This window comes from Drosophila novamexicana, unplaced genomic scaffold, assembly GCF_003285875.2.
Source record: "Drosophila novamexicana strain 15010-1031.04,08,12 unplaced genomic scaffold, DnovRS2.1 tig00001302-arrow-arrow-pilon, whole genome shotgun sequence".
Classification (NCBI taxonomy): Eukaryota; Metazoa; Arthropoda; class Insecta; order Diptera; family Drosophilidae; genus Drosophila; species Drosophila novamexicana.
This window is the reverse complement of record NW_020824849.1, coordinates 1,172,729-1,192,604: the sequence shown is the minus strand read 5'-3', so window position 1 is coordinate 1,192,604 and position 19,876 is coordinate 1,172,729. Positions and strand designations below refer to the sequence as shown.

The following is a 19,876-nucleotide window of genomic DNA, read 5'->3' as shown; positions in this document are numbered from 1 at the left end:
CAAGAAAGAGACAAGCGACAATAAAGATTTATCAAAGTCTAAGGAGAAGAAAAAAGTCAAGAAAGAAATGAAGAAAGAGAAAAAAGAACGGAAGAAAGAAAAGAAGAGACAAAAAAAAGAAAAGAAAGAAAAAAAGAAGCACGAGAAGAACAAGAAAAAAGAAAAGGAAACAGCAGATAAGACTTCGAAAATTGAAGCAGGCTCTAAAATAGAGGTAAGCATATTTTATAATAAATGTCTTATTAATTAAGCACAGAAAAATCTCCTAATATATTCATTAACAGAAAAAACCTTGTGAATCAGATACGACACAGAAGACAACTGACCAGAAGATAATCGATGATACAAATGTAAAGTCTTCTGAAAATAAAGGTGTTAAACAAATGGTTCCTCAACAGCACAAAAACATATCATCAGTAAAAGAAGAACCAAGAGAGCTTGACAAAAAGGATGCAGACAAGAAAGATACAAGCGACCAAGAAGCTTCATCAGAACACAAATCGAAGATGAACGAAGAGAAAAAAGAAAAAGAAAAGTCGAATAAAGGCAAAAGATCTGTACTAAACTCGGAAAAAGTGGTTATGCCAAGTTCTCAAGAGGTAAGGATGCTTGAAATTGGTGCCACAAATAAATAAATCTAAACATTGATTGCTATTAAATATATCATTATTATTAACGACAGAAAAACCTATGTGATTTTGAGTCGTCACAAAAAACTGAGCAGAACGAGGGTAAAATGCTTGACTATTCCGAAAATAGAGACAAAACACAAAAGGTTCCCCGACAACAGGAAGACAATTCATTAGCAGCAGAAGATCCAACGAAGTTTGACAAAAATATGCCCTACCTGGCTCTCAAAGAGAATGCAGACGAGAAAGAAACGAGCGACAAAGCTGCTCTTTCCGATGACAAAACAAAAATGATGGAACAAAAGGCAGTTGAAGAGCCAGAAGAGAAAAGAGGAAAGGAAGAGTCGAATAAAGCCAAAGCTGTACTATGCTCGAAAAAAGTGGTTTTCCCAAGCACCCAAGAGGTAAGGATGCTTAAAAATGTAGCCGAACATCATTAATTGTACACAATCATTTTTCATGACAGAAAAAACTGTTTAGTTCCGAGTCTTCGAAAAAGTCGACTGAGCAGTTCATAGTCAAAGTTACAATGTTTAACCAGCCTGAAAACAAGCACGAAAAACAAAAGGTTCCCCAAAAACAGGAAGGGAAATCAGCGGCAACAGAAGAGCAGGTTGGCAAAAGTAAGCCTTGCTTGGTTATTAAGAAGGAAGCAGGCAATAAAGAGACAAATGTAAAACAAGGTTTAACAGATGACACATTGAATGCAACAGAACAAAAGATAGACGAAAAGAAAGAGGGGATAAAGGAACATGAAAACTCTGAAAAGGCAAAAAAAAGTGAGCTTAACTCTGGGAAAGATATTATCCTAAGTTCTCAAGAGGTAAGGAGCGGCAAATTAATTAATTTAAACACTGATTGTGATTTAATTTATCAATTTTGCTCATGACAGAAAAAACAATATGAAACAAACGAAGTCCATGTTGCAAAATTGTACACATCTGAAATTAAAGAAGAGAAAGTTAAAGATAAAGCTCCTCAACAGCAGGTAACACAGGACCATGAGGATGAAAATAAACCTTGCCCGACCCTTAAGACGGATGCAGACAAGAAGGAGACAAGTCACATTGGAGGCTTGCTAGATGGCTTATCAAAGATTAAGGAGAAGAAGAAAGAGATGAAAAAAGAGAAAAAGGACAAAAAAAGAGTTATGAAAAAAGCAAATAAAAAAGCTAAAAAGAAAGATAAGAAGGAAAAGAAAAAGGAAATGGAGAAATCAGATAAGTCTAAGAAAGTTATGCAACGCTCTCAAGAGGTAAATAATTAAATAAACCCTTTCAAATAAAAGCAAAAAACAAGTAAGAGTGCCCTTCTGGCCCTTCTAATAATAAGAACAATCATTTTCTCAACAACAGAATAATAAAGAATCGGTTATAAAAGACCAAAAGGAGCACGTTGAAAATCCACCCTGCCCGAGTCTTACAAAGGATACAAACAGCAATGAGATAAGTGATAAGCGATGTTTATCAGATGAAAAGTCAAAGGTAACAGGAGAAAGGAGTAAAGTCGAACAGGAAAAAGAAAACTCGGATAAGAAAACAGAAGCGTGCTCTGATAAAAGTGTTATCCCAGAGTCCCAAGAGGTTAAAGATAAAAAAAAGCTTCTCTCAAAACGAGAAGCCATGGTTAGCAAAGACCTCAAGGCCAAGCAAGACGAAAGTATGCAGAGTCCGTCTTTAAAAAAGGATTCAGAAGCGAAAGATATCGCTTTAAAATCGATAAAGGCAGAAACAAGTATTTCCGATACTATCGTTGTCTCTCAAGAGGTAAGCTTCTTTTACAGCCCAACTCCCCTAACAAATTAACAATAACCTAACTAGAATTGAATTGAATTTGGAAAACGAACCTTCTCCAACAACAGGAAGCTAAAGAAGCCTTAAGGATAATCACAGACGTCAGGGGTGTGCAAGAAACTATTCAGTCTGCAACTCTACCCTCCCCTTCTGTTGAAGATGCCATCCCAAATACAAGAAGAGAGCAAATATCAAATGAGTCTAATACAACGGTATTAGGAACTGATACGGATGTTATTTCAACGATTAAACAGGTATATACGATCCACAATTGTAGCACCATAATGTAATACAATGCTCAAAATATTTGTCATACCATAGAAAAGCCATAATGAACAACATGAAAATCCTTTAAAGATGAACGGGACAGAAAAGATACCACTTCCCAGAACGGAAGAAAATTCAAAAACTAATGACAAAAAAAGAACAAACTTGAATGCTCAAAAGGTAAGGAGGTAAACAATTTAGAAATATATAAAAATGTTTTATATCGCATTTTACAGGGAAAGCAAAAGAAACCAGGGTTAGCAAATGGAAGTCAGCCGAAAACTAAGCAGCAGAAAGCAAAAGATAATAAATTGAAATCTTCAGATGATATCCCTGTAGAAAAGCTTCAATCACCAAAAGCGTCGGAAATTACAGACACCGAGAAGGAGGATCAGTCTTTGTCGGCAAATGTGAAAGCAATTGGGAAAGCAACATCAGATACTACCACAAAATCGAATTCTTTAAGTGGCTTTATCTCAGATACACAAAATCAAAAGCAATTATTTGAACCTTTAAAGTCTGACACCTACCCAAAGTTACTAGAAAAACAGATAAAAGATATTTCAGCTTGCAAGCAAACAGTGAAGAATGAAATCGATGATAAATTAATATCCGTTGATAATAAAAACCAGCAAGAAATAAATCCACAAATAGAAGAGCAGAAAGATATATCCTTCAATGAGAAATCCAAGCAATCTCAAATGGAAAAGGATGAGCAACAAACTGTCAAGATGGAACGGAAAGCAGTAGCCGCTGAAGCCAAAAAAGATGATACCATTAAATCGGATCTTAAGAGAAAATTAAAAGTGGATGATCAAAAGGTAGGAATACATTTATAAGTCTATCAAAGACAGTTTTGTATAACCAATAAGTATTCATATTCTTTTAATCGTCTTCACAGGAAGGTGAAAAAAACAATACTGAAAGTAAGAAATTGAAATTGATGGATAATAAAAACATAGAGCAAACACAGCCTCAGCAGCCGAAGTCAATTCAAATGCCAATAATAAAAGGGAATGAGAAGACTTTGGATAAGAAGGTTGCGATTGAAGCTCCGCTGACCACCAAAAAGGAGCACGATACAAAAGCAAAAAAGGTTAAAAAAGCTAAAAGAGCCAAACATAAAAAAGAAAAAACGGAGGAAGAAAAACTTAAAAAAAAAGCTAAAAAAGAAAAGAAAGCAAAAGAGCGAGAGAAATATATTGACAAAGATGCAGATAAGGATCTGGCAAAAAAGGCAAAAAAGGCTATGAAAAAAGCTAAAAATAAAACCAAAAAAAAAGAACTTGAAAAACAAAATACAAAAGAAACCCTGAGCAAAAAAGCGAAAGAAATAAAAGATAAAGCTGACAATACCAAAGAAACATCAGGAGATAAATCTAATGATAAACTTATATCTAGGGAACATCTAAACGTAACCCCAATAGATAACAAAACCCAGATAGTAAATAAAATAGACGAAAGTAATATTGAAAGTGAGGAGCTGCACTCACCTAACGTCGCAAAGGACGCTGAAGTGAAGAAGAAGCAAGAAGCCAAGCCAAAAGGAAAAGAAAAAGACATGTCTCATGCGATCAAGAAAACCAACCCAATTCTAAAATCTACTATTCCAATAGCTCAAGAGGTACGGATATTCGACAGCTCGAACACTGAATTAATTAATTATATACAACATCAATTATTATTATGTTTTCCAGGTATCGCCAGAGCAAATCAAACCCTGTCATGAGAAAACAAAAAAAAACACTACAAATTTAAAGAGCTTGTCAAATAACAATATTGATCCAAAAGAACTTGAGGATAATCAACAACATTTGGCAAATCAAAATGTCAAGATAAGGAAACGAGCAGGAATTGAGTCAGGAAATTCGACTGAGGTCAGGAAAAATATAACGGGCACTAAAAGCCATTTTATTCCAGCTTTATAAGCTAAAATAATACCTTTTTGTACTCACGCGCGCTGAATATCTTTTATTCCAGGTAATACAAAAGCAATTTGAACAAACCCAACGTGAAACAGAACTACAAGAAACACTTGATTTAAAAGCTGTGCAAAGCACAACAATTGAACAACAAAATCTTGCGGAGCAGGCGAATCGACAGCTTTCAACTAAACAAAATGTTGTTATAAAGAAACTTGACTCAAAGAAAGAAGACGTTAAGAAAAGTTTATCGGAAGTTAATAGCGCTGTTATTCCAGTTAAAAAAGAGGTACATTAAAGTTTATAAAACTCATTTATTTATTTCCCCGGCAAAGTTATTCCTTTAAGTTTAGGAAATCAGCTTTCCGTCCATTTCCCGCAAGTAAAACAGAAAAATTCTGATACTTTAAGCTTTGTTCTTAATTTTACTACCAAGCCAAAATTTTGTACATAGATCTTTAAAAATGAGTTTGAAGTTTTTCAGAAAAAAATTGAAAGACGTCTCAACTAAATCAGTACAAAAATCTTTGAATCTCAGTTTCAATCCGATCGAATGGTAAGCAAAACTAGTTTCTTACAATCATTTTCAACCAATTTTCCACGGTTGCGGGTGGAATTTTTCTTTTCTTAACGTGCACCTGCACCACATAAGGTAACTAAAGGTAAAAAAAAACTCAGCTATCTAATTCAATCAGTCAGGACACACAGATTATGCACACATATATCTAGATAAAACTTATTTTTTAATGTTTTGTAATAACAGGCAAGTGGAGATAGGGGCAAATTATCCTATGGGAACACGGAGAGCCAAGGAATCAATGCTAACTATTTAAAGCCTTTGGCAAGCAAAAATAGTGAACAAAAACTTCAAAATCAGACAGCTGATCGTCGGGCTTCTGAAAAGAAAAATGACAAGGAAAACGTGGAGCAGTCAAGAAAAGAAGAAAATTCTAACCAAACGGCAGAAATGACCAAGAATAATGCGACAGACCTGAACAGTTGTCTTATTTCGACTGCTCAAGCGGTAAGCGAATAATTTTAAATATTATTTATATCAAGTCAAACATGAAAAAACCAACCCAACAGAAAGCAAATCAACAGAACAATGAACATAAACTTCACCGAGTGTCATTCGATCGGCAAGCCCTAACAAAACAAAATGATAGGAATAATGAACCCGTGGCTCAAAGAAGTTTACCAAACACTAACTACCCTGTAATTCCAGCTGCTCAGAAAGTAAGAATAAAGTATTGAATGATATATAAAACTACATGTTTATGATATCTGCAGGGAAAATATGAAAAGCCTGAACCATTCATGGAGATAATAGAACAACTGGAAGCTGATGACAAAAGCTTGCAGTTTCTAGCCCATAAATACAATGATCAGCAACATCTTGAAGCCCAGGTTGCGCACCAACTTCTTCTGAAGCAGCAGGTAACAAGAAAGGAAGAGAAAGTAAGAGACTATCGAACATCTTATGAGACCAAGAGAAATTTACCAAACTTTCCATTTGATTATGGAGTAAGGGTATTCCAATGCTCGAACGTGGAATAATTTAATTATTATTATTATGGTTTACAGGTAGAACAAGGAACACACCAAGAATACCAACATGTCGATAAAACTGTGAAGCCCTTGGCAAGTAAAAACAATGAGCAACAGCTTTTTCAGCAGCAAGTCGATGCAAAAGCCTCGAAACCTCCTTGCAAAAGTCAGATGCAGGAACCAACGAAGGAAGATGAAGGAATGCAAACATTCTTGGGAGCCAAACAAAATGATATGCCAGATATTAATAATATAGCGCTTTCACATGTGGTAAATATATATTTCAGGGTATAAAACTTATAAAAATGGAATTTTATTATATAAAAGTGCATATTCAATATTCAATTCCCAGAAAAAACAAGTAGAATTCCAATTACCCGAGCGGAAAGCGGAAAAGATAGAAATCGATGATGATAATTTAAAGTTTCTGATCAATAAATATAACGTTTTTAATAATCCACAACAGCCAGTTGATCGACAAACCTTGTTAAAACCAGGTGCTAATCCTCTAGAAAATGAAAGCAATCACCAAACACTTGATGGGAAGAAGCGGGTAAATGACCAACCTCTGTCATTAGAAACAGGAATTAAAAGATCCAAGTCCAATACAAAAATTAAACAAACTCTAAAACAGGGCAGCAATCGAAAGAATGACGATCCGGTAGAAAACAGAATAGAGTTGATTCCCATTGAGCAAGGGCAAAGTAATCTAGGTGGGCAAAAGGTGCCGAGGCCAGATTCCGTGGGAGAAAAACAAAGAACTGCAAATGTAGAGAAGAGAGAAACTGAAAAAAACGTTCATCAAACTAAAGTTAAACAAGTCCCAAACATAATGCACTTGGACAAAGAAAATAATGAGAAAAGCGCTTCCACCCTCCAGCTGCCAGCTAAAGAGGAGGAAAGGTTTTCAGAGGTAAGATTAGAAACAGAAGCAAAACAAAATGCGGCAAAAAGGACAACTGAGAATAACTTGGATCGAAAAAAAGCAAAACTGTCAGCTGCAATAAAACCGGAGGAAATTAATAAAAGACAAATAAAAAGGAAACTTGAGCAGCAAGACACAATTGTGAAAGCTCCGATTGAGAGTTATCCAACTGCAAGAAAGGTCGACAGAAAAGAATCGGATTCAAAGGAACAAAAAGAGCAACCAAGTGTTAAACAACAACCGATCACTAAAAGGTTTGAAAAGAAAACAGATATTTCTAAAGAAATGCAGCTGCTGTCCAAAAAAGAGATAATGCCTGTAGATGCGGGGATAAAAACTGAAAGCCAAGCAAAGCCAGACGAAGCCGAGATACCTATATCGGCAGGTAGTCAAAAGGCAGACAAAAGTCCTAATGAGACAGATTCAAATGAAATACAAACACAACCACCAATTGGGCAGGCGCCGGAACTCGATCAACTTGCTAGGAGAATGCAAAATATTCCGGATAAGAATGATCTGAATCGGAAACTTAAGGATCAAAAGCCAATGTTTCAAAAGACAGAATCATTTAAAATGACACCGCAGAAGAAAAGAGAATCTGATCCCAAGGAGAAACGGAAACAACAACACCCAAATGTTGAACAACAAGCAAATAAGAGTATGGGAAATATCATGGAAGAAAAAGGCGAAAACAATACTGAAACGGTTTCCGATGAAAGGAAAATAACTGAAGCGGAGAAAAAAGAAAGTGAGAAAAATTTACGACCGAGCGCTAAACATATGCCGGATATCGAAGAGATTGTAAGAAAAATGAATATGAATGAGGAAGACAGTGAATTGAGTAGAAAACTTGAGGATCAAAAAGCAAAGTTAAAGAAAATCGAACATTCAAAAGATTCTCCGCAAAAGAAAAAAGAATTTGATGCAAAGGAAGAACGGAAACACCAACAACTCAAAAATAAAATGGAAAAATATATGAAAGGCCAATGCGAAAACAATGCGGAAGATTTTTCCTCTGCCAAGCAGGACCTGGAAATTGAGAAGATCAGTGCAAAAACTAGACTTTTGTCGGATGTTAAACATAGAAATGCAAAGAAAGTAGAAACTGAGAACTGGGGAGAAAAAGAAGCACAACAACCGAATTATGAACAAGCGCCAAAGCTCGAAGAACTTGCAAGAATAAACGCAGAGCATATAGAGGCGAACCTCGATGAAATTGTACGGAATATGGAAATCGATCTAAAAAATAGTGAATTGAATAGAAACCCTAAGGATCATACACATAAGTTAGAAACAACCGATACCTTAAAGTATTCCCCCCACATGAAAGTAAAGCCTGATGCAAAAGTGGAACGGAAACATCAACCGAGTGTAAAACAACAATCGAAAACAAAGAATTTAGAAAATAAAATGGAAGAGAGACGCGAAAACAATACTGAAAAGGTTTCCAACGAAAAGCAAGCACTCGATATCAAGAAGTTAAGCACGGACATGAATCATATCCCTGATGAGGCTAATAAAAGCGCGGAGAAAGGAGAAACTGAGATGGAGCTAGGACAAAAACAACTACAACAACCGAGCGCTAATGATGCGTTGAACCTCGAAGAGATTGAAAGGAAAAAAGAGATGAGTCCGGAAAATAGGGAACTGAAAAGGAAACTTGATGATCAAAAACCAAATGTGCAGAAAACGGAAACTTTGGAAAATCCACCACTAAAGAAAATAAAATATGATGCGGAGAAACACAAAATACAAAAGCCGCCTGTTAAACAACCAAAAATTAAAAAACAAAAAGAGAAAACAAAGTATAAGGAAGAGGGAAGCGAAAAGGTTTCCGGCGAAAAGAAGGCACCTGCAGCTAAAAAGAAAACCACGGAAACGGACGAAATCGAAGCAGAGAAAAATCAATCACAACAACCAAATGTTAACCAAGCCTTGAGTCTCGAAGCGATTGCCAAGAAAATAGAAAGTAATACGGAAAATGAAGATATAAGTATAAAACTGGGGGATCAGAAACCAATGTTGCAAGAGAGCGAAACTTTAAGAAAAGAGGAACAACAACAGCTGAATATAAAAGAACATAAGAAACATAATTTGGATAACTATAGGAAAGGAGCATGCGAAAACAATACGGAAGATATTTCGTCAACGAAGAAAGAACCTGTAACTAGGAAGATAAGCACGGAAACTCAGCAAAAAGGGGTGAATCTCGAAGTTGCACGGAAAGATGACATGATTCCGGATAATAAGGAATTGAAAAGGAAACTTGACGATCAACAGCCACAATTTCAAAAAACAGAAACTTTGGAAAACCCACCACAAAAGAAAAGAAAATCGGATGCAAAGGAGAAACAAAAAGAACAAAAGCCGCTCGTTAAGCAACCGGAAATCAAAAAACTAAAGCAAATTGAAAGTATTAAGGAACAGAGAAGCGAGAACAATACTGAAAAGGTTTCCGCCGATGAGAAAGTACCTGAAGTTAAGAAGAAAGGCGTGCAAACTAATCTTATCTCTGATGAAGCTAGTGAAGACGCTGAGAAGGGGAGAACTGAGAAAAAGATGGCACTAAAACAACAAAGGGTGCAAAAAGTGCCCAATCTGGAAGAGATTGTAAGAAAAATGGAAACGGATATAAACAATAGTGAATCGTTTCGAAAACTTGGGGATCACAAACCAAATTCACAGAAAACCGAAGCTTTAAAAGTTCCTACGCTGAAGAAGAGGGAATCCAATGCGAAAGAGGAACGTAACAATGCGGACAAAGAAGAAATTGGGAAAATGTTAGAACTAAAAGAAGCACAACAAGCAAATGTAAATCAAGTGCAAAACCTGAAAACACTTGCAAAAAGAATGGAAATAAATCAGGAAAATGTGGATCAAACAACAAAAGTAGAACAGAAAACAGAGGTTATTGTCAAGAAACCGTTGCTCGATGCACAATTAAAATCTGAGTCAGATATAAAACCAACTGAAACCCATAAAATTGCAACCAATATACCCAGCACCCCAAAGCTTGTCGCTCCGAACCTGACAAATGTAAGTATAGACTCAAGTAAAATGCTTAAGTTTGTAGACTAATTAATTCGAAACAAAAGCATCCGGAAAATGAAGCGCCACCCAACATACCATTTATAAAGAAACTAGAAAATAATATGGGAATTGGATTTTTTGAAATGACGGCAGCTGCGCAAAAGCGATCCTCAGCTGGTCTGTTCAAAATGGAAACTAACCCGAAATCAGATGTGGCCCAGAAAGATGCATTTGATATGCCCACAATCCCAAGACGCATTCTTCCAGTTGCGCAAAAGGTAAAAACAAACTAGATTAAGTTATCTGCTTTTATCATAGTCTTATATTTTCCATTAGCCCATCCTTGGGATCAAAGATCTTCAACCAAAGCGAGGCCCAGGTTTTGTGACAGTTAGCAAACCCTCTTCAACTGCTAAGGAAGAGATTGCAAGCATGATGCCCAGATCCTCAATATCGCAAAGCGTAAGTGTATGTAATTTGCATCAGTCATTGATGCATGCCAAAAAGACAACTTCAGTTAGTCCAGTTCCCTCGACCACAACTTCACTAACGGTAAAAATGAGCTAAAGAAGAAACATATTTATTCTTATTCAACAGTCTGAGAGCAATGTGACTGAGGCAAACAAAAGTCTATTGATTTCCAAGGAAGAGATTGCATCCAATGTAACCAACGCCCAAAAAAATGTTCCAATAAACCAAAAGGCAAGTTTTATACAATCAAAAGCAATGTGTAAACGTTTGAAACATGTGTAAGCTATATGATTGTTGCTTTTTATGCGAGGGGATTATAATTTAGTCACAAGGGTTTTAAATCTTCAGCATTCCGAAAAGGATTACATAAACTAATTGATTTGCATAAAAACCCTTTGCTTATCTGCTTTTATATCTTTTTTAATATGTTTCAATAGTCTACAGTCGAGCCTAAGGAAATAGGATCAAAGCCAAAGGCTGACTTTATGCCCGAAATCAATGCCAAAACTGAAAGCGTACCTAAGAAAAGTCATAAGCCAGGAAAGAATGCAAAGAAGGAAATCGCATCTAAGAAAATTCCAGGGGAGGCATATTCGCAAGCGGTAAGAATATTCGGCATATCAATAGCAACAGAAACTAACTTTTGTAATGCATTTCAAAAGGCCATAGTTGGGGATAAAGGTATAGGATCAGAGCCAACGGCTGGACTTAGGACAGGAATCAAAAAGGAAATCGTATCTATGAAAAGTCATAAACCAGAAAACAACGCCAAGAAGGGAATTACAGCTGAAAAAACTACAGTAGGAGCATCTTCACAAGCGGTAAGAAAGTCGAGATTCGATAGAAAGACATCAATTTATTTATTATCAAAGATAAAAACTATGTTCGGATTTTCCTTAACATTTCTTTCATTTTGTTACTTCGTCCCACAAAGTCCACAAAAGTACGACGAAAAAGAAAGTCAGAACGTATGATACTTATCAAGGACAAGGAGGGAAATCTAGTTAAAAGAATTTCTTTACGATTGGTAAGGAGCAAGTTAAGATAAGATAAAATATCAATATTGATGTTTATTCAACAGTTAAAGCGCAACCTGAGGAGGAGGAAACTGAAAGCAATGCTACTGGAAGCTGCTAGGGAACAGTTTGAAATTAATACGCCCGATATCGCAGATATGAAATTAACATCGCCCAAGGTATGTAGAGAAATGTTGAACAGGCTTACGCAAATGTTCCCGCAAGTCTTGGGCTTTTGCCTAGCTATATGGTATTATTTATTTCATTAATCTCGTATAGTAAAAAAATTAATCGATTTGAATAATAAAAAAGTATTATCACTTATTATTTAATTCTTAAATTAAATAGATCATCATCAAGTCGAAAGAAATAAAACAAAACCCAAAGACCGAACGTAACCCAGTTACCAAGGCAAAGAATGAAAAACCAGTTAGTAGAATTGCATTTCAAAGATTTTTAAGACAGTAAGGATTCTATTTATTGCCACCATTTATGTTTATTCACCAGATGCAAAAAGTGGCTGCAAGCAGGCCTCCACAAGCATTTTCTAAAGAGAACCAAAACGACGTTATCCCATTAGCTGAAAAGGTAATAGCCATAAAAACGTTTGTTTTACAACGAAAAATATTTCTTAAGCCCTGTATTTTTTTTTTTTTTTTTTGACTAAAATTGATGCTTTCGCATATTTAAAACTACTTTTATAAAAAAGTCGAAAATAATTTTTCTTTTAATAGATCCCCGTCGAGCCCAAAGAAGTCGGATCACTTTCGGAGGTCTCGACCGCTGGGCGTTTCTATGTGAAGGGCGCAAATCAAGTTAGCAAAGTTCCTGCCAGAAGATTTTCACTACCGGTAAGAAAGTCCCGTGCATAACAAAATACGCAAAATACAACAATTTCGATTCATTTAACAGTTTGAGAGTAAAAAAATGCAGGCATACAGAAATGTACAAGCTGCCAAAGAAGATGGAAATAATCAAAAGGTATATACAAAATCAGAAGTTCTAGGCTAAGTTGCTTTCGATTAAAAGAATTACAAATTTAAATGCTAAATCAATAGATAATTGTGGTTTCCAAGGAAGCCGAATCCAGACTAGGTAATGCCAATGAGGGAAGTCTAGCTCGGACACTTTCTTCGAGGAGGACCTCGCTTGCGGTAAGGGAACTAGCATGCGCTAATAACAGCACCATAAAACTATTCCTATTTCCTTTATCGTCTCACAGCTGGAGAGCAAAAGCCTGGAAGCAAACAGAGTTCTACAAGTTTTTAAGGACGACCTTGCCAAGCTGGCTGCAGAGAGGAGGAAGTTGTCAAAGGTGAGCGGCTGTTTCAGGTCAAAGTGTTTGCGTATCCACTAAAGCAGTCAACAATGCTTGACTAGCAGATACTCTGTGGCTTTGAATGCCCCCAATGAAAGCTGTGGAAGAATGGAATTATCAGATATCTGATGTTTACTCGATCAGATCCACCCAATTATCTTAATATATTTTTTCCTACCTATTTTTAATTAAATGTTTAATCGAAGAAGAGAATCGATAGTATATAAACTATTAAATCGATAAATAATTGAGAAATCTTTATAAACCCCGCGTAGAGCACAAACTCGGAAACTTTAGATGAGTGGGAGCCATACAAGGTGAAGGACATGAATGCTATCTTCAGAGCGCGCATTGTGCGTAAGGGACTGTTGCATGGCAGAACCCTGAAGCTGCCGACACGCCGCGAAGCGGCACATATGCAGCCTCATCTAGTGGATGAGGACGAGATGGATTTGGAAGAAATTGGCGTGCCAGATAGCTATGAAATATACTGGCCCAGCAATCTGCATGAGCTCGAGGCCAACAGCTTGGCGCATCCCGACGAGGTGGTCGAAATGTCGACGTTACTCTCATTGGATTTGCCAAAAATGACATACACGCCGGCGCTGTCGCTGGCTGAAAAGCCAAGGGATCCCCATCGACTCAGTGACTTGCAGCTGGAGGCGATGATTTATGCTTGCCAGGCCCATGAGCAGATACTGCCAAGCGGCCAGCGTGCTGGCTTCCTATTGGGCGATGGTGCGGGCGTGGGCAAAGGACGCACCCTGGCGGCCATTATCTATGAGAACTTTCAGCAGGGACGCAATCGTGCCCTCTGGATATCCGTATCGGAGCATCTACGATTTGAGGTGGAGCGTGAGCTGAACTATATTGGCGTTAGCGAACAGATCAAAGTAGAGCCCATTGGAAAATTCAAATACAACCAGATAGTCTCGGATGAGACGGATAATGAGTCCTTTACGAAGGGCATCATCTGCGCCACCTACACAGAGCTGACGGGCGAAACATCAAATTCGACAGCCAAATACGAGACCCACGTGAGCCAGCTAGCTCAGTGGCTAGGCAAGAATGGCATTGTTATATTGGATGAATGCCACAAGGCGAATAGGATGAGTCTGAGCAACACCGAAAGGTTCATCAAGATGTGCAGTTCGGTGCTGAAGCTGCAACAGCTGCTGCCCATGGCACGGATTGTCTATGCCTCGGCCACGGGCGCCGCCGAGCCGCGCAATATGGTCTACATGACGCGGCTGGGCCTGTGGGGCATGGGCTCCCCATATGCGGAATTCCTTGAGTTCGTCAATGCCGTGGAAAAGCGGGGCAGTGGCGCCATGGAGATCGTCGCCGTTGACATGAAGCTGCGCGGCATCTATGTGTCGCGCCAGCTGAGCTTGCATAATGTCAACTATCGCATTGAGCAGGTGCCTTTGTCGCGAGAGTTTCGCAAGTTCTACAACTATTCAGCGGAGCTTTGGGCCAAGATAAATGAGCAGCTAATCAAGGCCTTTCGGCGCATTCGCATTGAGCCGCGTATCCAGGATCGGATCAATCGGCAGTTCTGGTCCGCGCATCAGCGATACTTCAAGAACCTTTGTATGGCCGCCAAGCTGAAGCATGTGGTGAAGATGGCCAACGACGCTAGGCTCAGGGAGCGGGCAGTGGTCATTGGGGTGCAGTCGACCAGCGAGTGCCGCGCCCTGCACCATCTGGAATACGACCGATCTGAGCTGACGGGCTTTGTGTCTACTGCCAAGGCGATCATACAATCGTTTATTGAAAAATACTTTCCAGCACCCAGCGTCGAATGCTTCGAAAGGCTGCTGAGGAGCGGCGCCTTTGATCCGGAGAAGCGCACAAATGCCACGGGCGGCCCGAAGCGTCCACGCATGACTGCCGACTGGTCCAGCACGACTTCTGACGATACTGAAACCAGTTCCTCGGAGGAGGATGAAGACGATTGCAATGATGCTGAAAACAAGCCCCGACGCTCGATAACCTCGAAGGGTAAGTGATGTACGAAATAAATAATATCAAAACTAGCTGGTATATATTCACTTTCCGCCCAATTATGAACTTATTGTGATATAGAATATTTGCATATTCTTAAAAGGTAATTGCATTTAAATTATGGTTTAAACTGGCTTACTTGATTTATAGCTATGAGGTAGTAGCTGGGAGCTGGTGATAGCTATAAAATGAAACACACTTGACATATATGTATATGTACTATTCTAAAAGCTAAATGTAAAAGTTTGGTGGTAAGTTACAAGAGCTAGTGTAACTTACGAAATTTGCTCAAAAAGGATTTCCATGTCCAGTTTGATCGATTACTTGGAAACGGGAAAAGTTATCGATTATCGGAAACAAACTCGTACTGCGCGGGCACTAGGAGGACCTTTATTCAAAATCTCTTCAAGTCTCTAGCTCTTATAGGTTCTGAGATATTTGCGTTCAAACATACGGACAGACAGACAGACGGACTTGGCTATATCGACTTGGCTATTGATACTGATCAAGAATACATTATATCCCTTTTACCAATTTTCAGTGGGTTCAGGGTATGAAGAGAAGCCGCTTCTAATGAATGCTTAAATACATTTTTCTATCACAAATCTAAGAGATGAGAGAGTTGGGTGAAAGAAAAAAAAAATGTTTTCCACACATTTTCCGCCCTTGTGGGTGAAATTTTATTTATTTTGTTTTATTTGAACCTATTAAATTTGATCTCTTTCAGCGGAAAAAACCATGCACCAGCGCATCCTGAAGCATTTATGCAACAACATGAAAGCGGAGCCGGAAGAAGAGGGCTTCGAGTATAGCTTTGACGGCATCGATCCCCAAGCAGACCAAATCACAGAGAGCGAGGTGAAGCGCTGCATCAGCGCACGGGATAAGTTTCTCTTAAAGATACAGCAGCTGAGTCGTCGAATGCCGCCAAATACTGTGGATAAGATCATTGCGGATCTGGGCGGCCCCAGCGAGGTGGCCGAGCTGACTAAACGGCGCGGTCGGGTGATCAAAACAGGCGATCTCTCCTACAAGTACGAGCTGCGCGGCGATACGGAATCAAATATGGATATGCTTAACTATGCCGAAAGGCAGGCCTTTATGGATGATAGAAAGAAGGTGGCCATCATCTCGGAAGCAGCCTCGTCTGGCATATCCCTGCATAGCGATCAGAGTGTGGCCAATCAAAGGCAACGAGTGTACATCAGTCTGGAGCTGCCGTGGAACGCTGAGCGTGCCATACAACAGTTCGGATGCACGAAGCGCACTAACCAGATAAACGAACCGGAATACGTAATCGTCATTTCGGATGTGGCCGCGGAGCTGCATCAGGCGAACATGGTGGCCATGGAACTGAAGAACTTGGGCGCGATGGACAGCAATCCACCGGATGGGGATCCTTTCGGTCGGGATCAATCGCTGTTCAACCTCAACAACAGCATCGGCAGCAGCGCTCTGGACAGCGTGCTGCAGCAGATTACGGGCAAGAAGCCGCTGGAAGCAGCACTCGTGCCCGATTTCTACAAGGGCGACTTCAGCCTCGACTGCTCCGAGGCTCTGGCTGGCGTTGGCATGCTCCATATGGGCCTCAACAGCATTGGCCAGAGAAGCTATGTCGTGAACAATGGCAGCAATCACATACCCACGTTCCTGAATCGATTGCTGGGCTGCCGCCTCGAGGTGCAGGCAGCTCTGTTCAAGTTCTTCCTCAGCAAGATGTACGCCCTGATGCTGCAGGTGAAGCGCACGCGTCACTTAAACATGGGCATCACGGACCTGGACGTGCATGGTGCCGTTGTCACGGTGACCAAGCTCATCACCTTTAGGCGCATATATGTCACGGGCACTGCGAGCACGGAACTGCACACCGTTGAGGTGGAGCGTGGTCTTTCCTTTGATGCGGCTCTGACGGAGTAAGTAAATCAATCGATTAATCAATCAATCAATCTTTTTGTAACTAATCCACGTACATTTGTCGCTCTAGATTCAAGAAGAAGCAGCGTCAAGCCCATGAGGGTTTCTATATACTGCATCAGAAGCGCAACAACAACAACTGCGCCATTTTGTGCTTGAATATCGAAACCGATGAGGAGTCCACCGACGAGCCAAGCGATCCGTCCAAAATCAATCTGGTGATCATACGACCTAATACAGGTGCTCAGGTGCGCACCGAGCCGCTCAGCTCCCTGCTGGGTCGCTATGTGAAGGCCTCCCCGAAGGCGGCCCAGCCATTCTGGGATATGCAGTTCAGCAAGTGCCTGCACATCTGCTCTCACATTTACTGGAGCTGCAAGTGCTCCTACGGCAAGCGGTGCGGTCTGGGTCTGCGCGTCCGATCCTATCACGTGCTGTCGGGTCTGCTGATATCCGTGTGGGAACGTGTCGCGAGCATTATCGAGAAGAACGGACGACAGATGCAGATGGTGCGCGTCAAAACGGAGCCCAGCAGAAGGATTGTCGGCATTCTGGTGCCAGAGTTTGCATATCGTCGCATCGTGGCCGATTTGTCCTGTGACGCGACCGTCGAGACCAAGGATTTCACTCGAGTCTAATGATCGAACAGATTTCCTACGCATTTGTTCAGTTTTAGTTTAGGCTTAGAGTTTTCGGGTTCCTACGAACTCTATATAGAGTTTTTAGTTTGTTTATAACTTAACTATGATTTGTTAATTAGTTCTTCAAATATTACTTTAGCTGATTTTATTAACTATTACTATTTATCATTACTTTTGTTATGTTATTTTGCATGAATATTAAAGCTTTAAATTCCTTTAAGTAAAATGTATATTTAATTGCGGGAATAGGTGTCATAAATTAAGCCCAAGTTCCAACAAAAAATACCTTTATCGTAACATAAGCGCTATATCATAGGACCTATACCATATACGGATCGGTAGGCCCTGTAAAGTACATTTTCTTATATTGAAACCTTAAATTTACCCAATTCAGGATCTTATACAATTTATTTTTCCCATTAACTTTTCTCTCTCGAAAATTTTCCACTTGACAAGAACGCAACTTGTCGCTTGACCGCCAGGTGGCGCCCAACAGCATAATTACAAATTGAGCAATTGAATTTGTGTTTGAATGACACTTCTTGCTGGCGGGCGTGGCATGCGTCCACTGCTACAAATTAAGGCGATGCCGTTGTGTGCCGTTGCGGCCCATTAACGAGGGCGCACCATTGACTGTGCATATATATGTATACACACACATATATATATATATATATATATATATATAAAGTGCTTATAGAGACAAAGCCAAGCACGTTAAAATTCAGCCTTCATTTTCGAGTCAATAAGCAAAAGTGCCCACACCTCGCAACAGCAACAAGAGCGCAGATTTTGTCTGTGTTGCGACTTTGTGCCATACACTTGCGTAGGGCATATTGATTTTGTCATGAAGAGAGGCAGCTGCGATTTCATAAACATGTAATGTGACTGCAAGGCTAGAAGAGACTGCCGATCCTTGAACTGAAATATATGAAGCGCGAGACTAAAAAAAGTGTTCAGTTCCCGGCTCGAACCCCTGCCTTGGCTATGTGTATGCTCGTATGGCGAACACAGATGAATAATGAAAATAAAAACAAATACCTTTTGAAGGCAGGCCTTGTGTTGTGGCATGTACACGTTTTTCAATGCCATTTTCAAGCGCTGAAAATTTCATAAGGATGGGACTTTAAGCCCCGAAGCTAACATTCCCCTTAAATAGTGAGAGGCAAAGGAAAAGAAGAAGCACAGTTGTTGCGGAAAGTGTGCAGCTGGCTTGTAATGGCAGCTTGTCGCTTGGTGCAGGGTATCACCTAGTCGGGCATACCCAGCTAGAGCATTTTACCTGTTTGCTTTTCATTAGATCTCAATTAGCTCAACTGGACACCCTTCGATTGAAACCTGTTGATCACAGCAGAAAGGGTATCTCCTCTTCGGCATGCCGTAGTTGGTTTTTGTTGTTTTGTCTCTTATTGTAGAAGTCGAATTGATGTTGTTCGCGTCGTTGCCGCAGCTGCGATACAAGCGTTTTGGTCGACAGCCACGCCCACTTTGTATCTCAACCTACCATCAATGCCCACTTTAGTTGCGGTTTGTTGTGTGTGTATTAATTTGTTATTAGATTTGGTCAACAACTCATTTCAAACCATCAATTTTTAATTTGTTTGAATGCCGTACGATAGTAGGAATTCGTACGAATTCAAAAAGGTATAACATTTCAAAAACGGGATATATTTACCCGAGAGTTAAAAAAAAAAATCGTCAAAAAAGTTTGTTTTTTTTTAACCATATATGTTTATTGTATTGAAACAAAAAAATAGCATACATTTTTATTACAAAACCGTTAACTTAGGTGGTATCTCGCCAATCCTGGTTGGCTCCTCAGGCTTTATCGTGGGCAAACGTCAAAGCCGTCTTCTTTGAGTAAGGCTGCATCGTCACGTAGGTAGGTGGGCTCTGGGGCTGCTCCTGTGTCGTGGTTGGAGGAGGTCTCTAAAGGATCTTTTCTTGAGCCTTCTGACTACACACCTCTCAGCGAGGTCTCTTGTATGGGTTGGCGAAAGCTTCGACTCTGGGATTACTTGGCCGAGATAGTCTAAAAAAATCAACAAAAAAGGTTGATTATAACAACGAAACGTTTTTTGGTCAACCACTTTTTCCAACCCATCAATTTTTAATTTCTTTGAATGCCATATGATAGTAGGGATCCGTACGAATTCAAAAAGGTATAATATTTTAAAATCAGATTATATTTACCCGAGATTTTCAAAAATATATTCAAAAAAGTTTTGATATTCGAACCTACCCCGGGTAATAGCTCTCGCGTAATAACTCTTGGGTAATAGCTCTCTTGTAATAGCTCCGCGCGGAGATATGACGTTCCAAAACGACATAACTTCGCTTGGAGATATGACGTTCCAAAATATGAACGCAAGGATCTCAGAACCTATTAGAGCTA

The 19,876-nt window shown here is 39.5% G+C and overlaps 3 protein-coding genes across 3 annotated transcripts; all 3 read left to right on the top strand.

Annotated features, from left to right (window-relative positions):
* Positions 1–139: 139 nt before the first annotated feature.
* Positions 140–1,069, top strand: LOC115767007 (glutamic acid-rich protein-like). Its single transcript, XM_030711128.1, has 3 exons — positions 140–214; positions 285–599; positions 683–1,069. The coding sequence occupies exons 2-3, from the start codon at positions 384–386 to the stop codon at positions 1,067–1,069; spliced, it is 603 nt and encodes a 200-aa protein (XP_030566988.1). The 5' UTR covers positions 140–214; positions 285–383.
* A 2,962-nt stretch (positions 1,070–4,031) lies between these two features.
* On the top strand, positions 4,032–10,867 carry LOC115767006 (neurofilament heavy polypeptide-like). Its single transcript, XM_030711127.1, has 12 exons — positions 4,032–4,313; positions 4,387–4,566; positions 4,670–4,900; positions 5,375–5,635; positions 5,698–5,847; positions 5,902–6,135; positions 6,196–6,429; positions 6,626–6,820; positions 8,396–10,120; positions 10,180–10,392; positions 10,451–10,576; positions 10,712–10,867. Exons 1-12 carry the CDS (start codon positions 4,251–4,253, stop codon positions 10,865–10,867), a joined length of 3,768 nt encoding a protein of 1,255 aa, XP_030566987.1. The 5' UTR covers positions 4,032–4,250.
* A 164-nt stretch (positions 10,868–11,031) lies between these two features.
* On the top strand, positions 11,032–17,605 carry LOC115767100 (protein strawberry notch-like). Its single transcript, XM_030711248.1, has 13 exons — positions 11,032–11,187; positions 11,248–11,406; positions 11,520–11,612; positions 11,667–11,780; positions 11,950–12,030; positions 12,109–12,189; positions 12,336–12,452; positions 12,514–12,582; positions 12,660–12,755; positions 12,824–12,916; positions 13,195–14,923; positions 15,654–16,839; positions 16,911–17,605. The coding sequence occupies exons 1-13, from the start codon at positions 11,071–11,073 to the stop codon at positions 17,476–17,478; spliced, it is 4,503 nt and encodes a 1,500-aa protein (XP_030567108.1). The 5' UTR covers positions 11,032–11,070; the 3' UTR covers positions 17,479–17,605.
* The last annotated feature ends 2,271 nt before the right edge of the window (positions 17,606–19,876 follow it).

Bases quoted from the DNA above. Each gene is read 5' to 3' on its own strand.
- LOC115767007 (XM_030711128.1), top strand. From the start codon at position 384: ATGGTTCCTCAACAGCACAAAAACATATCATCAGTAAAAGAAGAACCA. The intron at 600-682 runs GTAAGGATGCTT...TATTAACGACAG, and splicing joins TTATGCCAAGTTCTCAAGAG to AAAAACCTATGTGATTTTGA.
- LOC115767006 (XM_030711127.1), top strand. From the start codon at position 4,251: ATGTCTCATGCGATCAAGAAAACCAACCCAATTCTAAAATCTACTATT. The intron at 6,821-8,395 runs GTAGAAAACAGA...GATACCTTAAAG, and splicing joins ATCGAAAGAATGACGATCCG to TATTCCCCCCACATGAAAGT. The intron at 10,121-10,179 runs GTAAGTATAGAC...TCGAAACAAAAG, and splicing joins TCGCTCCGAACCTGACAAAT to CATCCGGAAAATGAAGCGCC.
- LOC115767100 (XM_030711248.1), top strand. From the start codon at position 11,071: ATGCCCGAAATCAATGCCAAAACTGAAAGCGTACCTAAGAAAAGTCAT. The intron at 12,031-12,108 runs GTTAGTAGAATT...TTTATTCACCAG, and splicing joins AGGCAAAGAATGAAAAACCA to ATGCAAAAAGTGGCTGCAAG. The intron at 12,917-13,194 runs GTGAGCGGCTGT...AACCCCGCGTAG, and splicing joins AGAGGAGGAAGTTGTCAAAG to AGCACAAACTCGGAAACTTT.